The following is a 6,578-nucleotide window of genomic DNA, read 5'->3' as shown; positions in this document are numbered from 1 at the left end:
TAAAGAAAATCAAGTCTTTAAAACTCTCGTTCTTCAGTCAATTAAAAAATAAAAACAAACAGGAGTTTTTCTGAATTACAACAGATTGATTTTTGTGTAAAGAAAAGATCAACCTCAGGGAAGTACTATCCAAACTCCCAATTATTAAATTCCTAAGGATATAAATCAAATGTTAGCCTGCTATTAGATAAAAAACAGATATAATGTTTTTGGTAAGGAGACAGTTATTTCATTCTAATAAATATTAAAGATGCTTCTAGTAGGAAAGAAATATAACTTTGTAGACACTAACTGAATGCCCTAATACCAATGATTCATCCTCCACGCTTGGATAAGTCAGTCTCTGGGACACTGGCTCCCTCAACCATAAAGATAAGGAGTTAAGTAAGATGGCCTCAATGGTCCCTCTAACTCCAAAAATCTATGGCTATGGAGGATGAACTCAGTAATTAAATTAAAACCAAAATATATCAGACAAAGCAACTAACTGAGGCTCTTTGTGATATGTATGGCTATAATGCAAAAAAATACAAAGGAAATAGGTGTGAGGCCACTATAGTTATCAGGGATAAGAAGTCCTCCAAGCTTACTTACTCCTTTTATACTCTACTTTTCTAGTTCTCATCCCTAATCTCTACCATAAACAAGTACTTAACATGGAGAATTTGTCATTTTTAATCTAGGAATAACCAAGCAAGCAAATTTCCACTTCTAAATTCCATTATATAGTGGGAAAATCTAGGCCTACCTTTTTTTAGTGAAAAAAAAGTTGTATTTTGGGAATTTTATGTTTATGTAAAAAGTGTTTAAATAAGTATGACACCAAAGTCAGCAGAGAAGCTATAACTAGACAAATTGAGGAAAGATTAACTATCATAGTTAAAGTATGCGGAATTAAAGAATGAAATTAAAAAAAAACATTGAAAATGTAATTTTCTTCATTCTGTTTTTCTTTAAGCTGTTTATTTCATACATATATAACATTTTATTCTCCAAGTTTTTTCTTTGCTCCACATCTGTTATCTGACATTAACTTCACAAATCTAAACAAGGAATCAAAAGCAATAGTTTAAAGAAAAGGAATAGAACAAACCAATGTGGTTTGGATTCACACAGATTTTACTTTCACCCTGGGATTTGTTCATATGTCATTTTTAAAGGTAAAATTAATTAATCTACACAACTGTTTAAAACCTAAAATCCTTCACAGCAATAACTGTTAGTTCAAGGTTATTCGCAGATGGGCAATTTAAAACTTAGAAATATTTGCGCAAAAACAAAAAGCTTCATGTAATGTATTCACTTCATGTAATGGGATCTTAGAAACTTGGTTTTACTTGGTTAAAGAGGTTTTTTGAAGGGTCAATAATATAAACAAAAAAGCAAAAGCATTTGGAAAGCAAAAGCATTTGGAAAGTGAAACCCTCAGTATGGCATTTCATACATAAGACATAAGAGGCCAAATTTCTAGGGTATAAACACTATCTGATATAAAAAGAATATATTTACTTTCAAATCACTTTCACACCCTGATAGTTGACAGAAGGCAAATGTTTTAAATAAAACCACCTGGTAAACAAAAATCAAGAATGCTCATAACTATAGTCAAGGTACTTAAACTATTCGATCTCAATAATGAGACTAAAACTTACTCTCTAAATCTTTTGCTGTGGATTTTGGTTATTGTTGAAGATGCCATTGGACTGCCTATCCCAGAACTAGCTGGAGAGCCTTGTGACACAGGTGTCATACAGTACGGAGAATTCTGACTTGCTGGGGAGAGTGAAGTATCACTGGGCATGCTCAGTCCAGTATCTGTGGAGATGTGGGGTGAGGAGAAAAAATTTAAAACTTCAAATACTAAAAAGCTCTATATTAATCAACACAATTTAGAATGGCAGTTCTCTTTTGTATCACTTCCAAATTCTCCAGAAGCTAACAAGTTGGACATTGGTCATATCACAAATAAACATTTCTCATACACTATAAAAATAAAGTCTTCCTACTATCTCTTAAAATATACTCTTAAAAATCAAGCACAGCCTACATGTCTCCACAGAAGAGACTTGTATTATCTAAAACATGTATTCCTAGAAGATTTAAATGGAAGAACAAAGCTATTAACTTCTATATGCGAAAATATTACTCATCTCCTTTATCTCCATTTTTCCACCTTACAAACTATTTTTTTAATAATTTGCTGCTGACAGTGATGAATTCTACCTCACTCATTCTCTCTATACCACTCCTGATTCTCCAGGCACCACCCCAGCTTCTCTCATTTGGTCTTTACTTCTGTGCTCAGGAAGCTGCAGTTTGAATTGCCATTTCTTAACTGCCTCCTTCAGTTACTGTTTCTTTCCTAAACAGCTAAACTCAGGAAATGAGTTAGTATTTTTATATCCAAGCCATTAATTAGCAAAAGTTACATATATAGCCTCTTATCTCCCTGCCGGATTATAAGCTTTTTGCAGCAGGACCAGTCAACTATTTATCTTTATTAATTTCCTGACTTTCCCACTCCCACTCCAAATTACCAAAGTACGCATGGTAGATGTTCAATAAACACCTTCTGAATGAACAGATGGATAAATACACCTAAATACAAATACAATGATATTTAACTAAGAGTAAAGGGGAATCTTAACTAAAAATGTCCTAGCTGAACAATCCTTAGAAGTAAACTCATTTTTCAAAACACAGAACACTGCTACTTAATCTACATATAAATCAGATTTAAATGTATTTTTTTTTTTTAAGTTGAGGAATAAATATATGCCAGCAGAATAAGGGACCTAGCCAAGTCTTTCTTAAAATCTTTCTTCCACGGTAGGATATTATAAGGATGCTATGGTTTTGCTGAGGTCCCAACTAGAATCACATGTGCTGGCTGCTGTACGGGACTCAATCTTACTGACAGACTGGACTCTGCACTACAACGAGCTTTGCAATTCCCTACTGACGAGTCATACGTATTAATTATGTGAAAGTGAGAAAGAAAATTAAAACAACTCGAAAATTAGCCTGAGAAGAAAGAGGGCAAACACTGTTCTAGATATAAAAGAAGACAAATGAAAAGAGCTGCGACGGTTAGAGGATGCACTGGTGAGATCATCATCATGAGGGTTTACCATAAATTCAGGATTTCAGTCTCAAAAATGCCATCGACCTATCATGTAACACACTGCCATCCCTCCTTTTAAATATCTCCCCACAGAATTATCTTCCAAAAAAACCATTTGCAAAAAGAAAGAAATTTAGATAAAATATAGAGCATATCCTCCAATTAGGAGAATAACTACCTATCAATTAAAATACTCTAAACCATTCCATGAGAAGGGGGAAAGGGGTGATCTTACCTTCCTGGGAAACAATCTCCTGTGGCAAATCATCAATAAAATCTAAGTGCATTTCTACTGGTTCCTCAGATCCCAAAAGATTGTGGTCCACAGTTAAACGGCCCTTCTTTTCCTCTCTTTCTTTCAAAATAACCTAAAAGTCATTACCAGTCTTTAATTACCGATCACTCTTTATGTACTGAATGATTAAAATGTTCACTATTACAAAGGTACAGCAATTCACATAAAAATGGACATGAGGATTTTGGTTGGCTACGTGTTTAGCTGGCTATGTGTTTCGCCCGCTAAATAGAAACTGATTGGCAAAAGGTAAATGTAATTTTATGCACTGAAGCTGAAGGACGTACAAAACCAAAATAAAGGGAGGTAATTATGCTATATAATACTACAGCTATAAAATATCTGCTACATCCTTTAAATTCTGGTTGACAAACCAGAGTTTCTCTGAAAATGGATAAAATAAAAGTTTCAAAACCAGGTCATATAGTTACATTAGATTTACATTTTGTAGTTTTCAACTATTTAGAGATGGATTATCTCATTCTGCTCCTCCTTACAACAATACTGAGTTAACACAAAGCAGATATTACCCCTGACTTACAAATGAAGAAGATGAGGGTAAGGAAGGTTTGCTAAATAAAACTACATAATAAGCACTGAAATTAGTATTAGAATCTAAGGCTTCTGAATCCTAGGGTCCAATGTTTTTGGATGCTAACTTCTTAAGAATTCTTTCTACAATAGTTCATCCTCCAGGGCCTTACTCAACGCAGAAAGATAGTCATGATGCTGACGATATCCCCAAACCTGAATTAGCTAGTCGCTGTCTTTTTGCTGCCTAGTAACACTCTGCAATAATCTGTTGGCTAAAATGCTACAATTGCTTTTGCAAAATCTAAAGCCTTCTTTACCTTGTAAAATAAACATCCCAGATTTTGATTTACCTTTTTAAGTGCTGTGGGCCGTTTTAGTTTTGCAATTTCCTTCTCTTTTCCTTTTTTTGCTTTAGAGGAAGTAACATCCAAAGAATTAAAGGATGTCAAACAGGGCTGACTTTTGGTTAAAGGTTTTCTGTTAGTAGAGTCTTTAGTGTGAAAAGAAGCTGCAGTGACCACTAAAAACAAACAAGAACATTAGTTTTATTATTATGGCCAACTCCACATACTTTTAAATTTTCTAATAAATCTACAAAAATAAGAACATCTTCTAGAGGAAAAAGAGACATCAAATTGTTGGAGCAGTACACAGCTGTGCAGTGTCCCCTCAGACACAGCTTTCATCCATTTTTTTAGCCTCCATAAGATAAAGAAGACAAAAACCAATGCAATTAACTAATTTAGCAATCCAAGGTAGGGATATATAAATTATTGGTACTATTCTACCGCAAGCAACCCTCAAGCATGGCAATTCCTTGGAAGTGGTCTCCAATCAGAACCAGACTCCCTCTACAATTTCAAAGCTCTACACCTCTCCTGATTTCTATTGAATCTTATATAAGAATCTCTCTTATTTGTAATCCATCACTTCTCTCCACATTTCGGTCTGTCAAGAATGATAATTTCCCCCCCTCGGCTGCAGTCTCAGTACTATTAAGCAATTCTTTTATGCCTGATTGATACTCTCATTCTCCAGTGGCTACCCCCAAATCCGTCAGCAGTCCCAAACCTCTAATCTCAATTTCACTCCAGCGGAAAAGCTTTTCCTGCTACTTCCCTGAGAAGATGCTATCCAATACAAATTTACAAGCCACCCGAGAAGAGGCAGCAGGCATCCTTACACCTGTCCACGGCTCACCAACCACCCCATTTCAGGATTAATTAAGTCCTTGAAGACCTTGTTCTATTCCTTCCCCCTTGCAGCGTTCAAGTTCCTCCTTAACACCCAGACTCTTTTTTTCCCTAACTCCCAAAGAGAAGATAAAATCTTTTCTATTTAAAAGAAAGGAAAAAAAAAAAAAATCAATAAAACCCTTCCCTTGACTGCCTTCCCCTCAGCTAAGGTACCATTACTCCCCTTCTCTTCCTTGTTAAAATTATGAATAGTCTGCTTTTTCATCATCAATAATTCCCAGATCATTACAATCTGGCCTCCGCCCTATCCACTCTCTTGAAACTGCTCCTGTCAAGATCACATGTAACCTCGCCATTGTCAAATCTAATTCTCTGAGTCTTTCTTCTTTTCTTTTCTTTTTTTTTTTTTTCAGTATTTGGTACCAAAGACCACATCCTCTTCCTCACAATTCTATCCTCGCCTTCTGTGACACTGCACTCTTCTGTTTTTTTTCTCAAACCTATTTTTCTAGTTTTTTTTTCCTTTTATTCTTTAAATCTGAGCATTCCATAAGGCTTTACCCCTAAACATCTTTTTCCTAATTTGTCTTCCCCTCAACAATCTTACATATTTCCATAGCAACAACAATCATCTCTATCTGAAACTCACTGGCTTCTAACCTAAACTGCACATACATAACTATAAATTAAAGGAACCATCAGCATCTCCCTAACTAGCATTTCAAATACAACACAACCAGAGTCTGTTCTTTCCAACGAAATTCTTCTTCCATGACCCTTATTTTGTTAGGTATCATCACAGCCCTTACCACCACCACAATCTTTCAAGTCAGAGAGTTTAGAGTCATCTTTGACCTGTTTCCACATTCTATCAGTGGAAAAAGAAAAAAGAAAGAAGACAAAACCTTATTAATTTTTTACAATCTTCTCACATCTCTACCATCATCTCATCTTTTTGTTGGATTTCCCAAGAAAGCTGACGTCTTTACAACCAACGCTTTCCAATTTAAGTACTGGTGATAGGTTAGAGGTTAATTTCATTTCTATCTGTCAAGAAGAATACTACTCTCCCTTCAAAGCCCAGTCAAACTGCTATCATGTATGAAGTCATTTGTGACATCCTCCACATATCTCCCTGTTGACATAAATCATTCCCTCTTCTACAGGTTCATAAAACCATTGGTATCTTTCCTAAGGCACTATGTTATATTAGTTATTTGTGTATGTCTTTCTCCCCGACTAGAATATAAACTTCTTTCCACAGGTATATATCTTAATCATAGCTGTAATCTCACAGTTCTTGACACCATGCTTTGCATGGAATATTTATATTTGCATGTATTAACATTTGCTACATGAATCAAACTTGTAATAGTCATTTGAAGTATCACAGGTTAACAATCTCCTCCATAATAATTAGTCAACATTT

The 6,578-nt window shown here is 35.0% G+C and overlaps 1 protein-coding gene across 2 annotated transcripts in view; it reads right to left on the bottom strand.

Annotated features, from left to right (window-relative positions):
* SECISBP2L (SECIS binding protein 2 like) overlaps window positions 1-6,578 on the bottom strand; it is a 48,637-nt gene that overhangs the window by 16,058 nt on the left and 26,001 nt on the right. For both annotated transcript variants that reach the window (XM_015596052.2, XM_006920383.3), the window contains exons 12-14: window positions 4,304-4,473; window positions 3,360-3,492; window positions 1,653-1,815 (exon numbers count right to left, since the gene is read on the bottom strand). In XM_015596052.2, coding sequence (XP_015451538.1) covers window positions 1,653-1,815; window positions 3,360-3,492; window positions 4,304-4,473 — 466 coding nt within the window. The remainder of the gene's footprint in view (window positions 1-1,652; window positions 1,816-3,359; window positions 3,493-4,303; window positions 4,474-6,578) is intronic.

This window comes from Pteropus alecto, unplaced genomic scaffold (genome assembly GCF_000325575.1).
Source record: "Pteropus alecto unplaced genomic scaffold, ASM32557v1 scaffold86, whole genome shotgun sequence".
Classification (NCBI taxonomy): Eukaryota; Metazoa; Chordata; class Mammalia; order Chiroptera; family Pteropodidae; genus Pteropus; species Pteropus alecto.
This window is presented reverse-complemented; position numbering and strand designations above follow the sequence as displayed.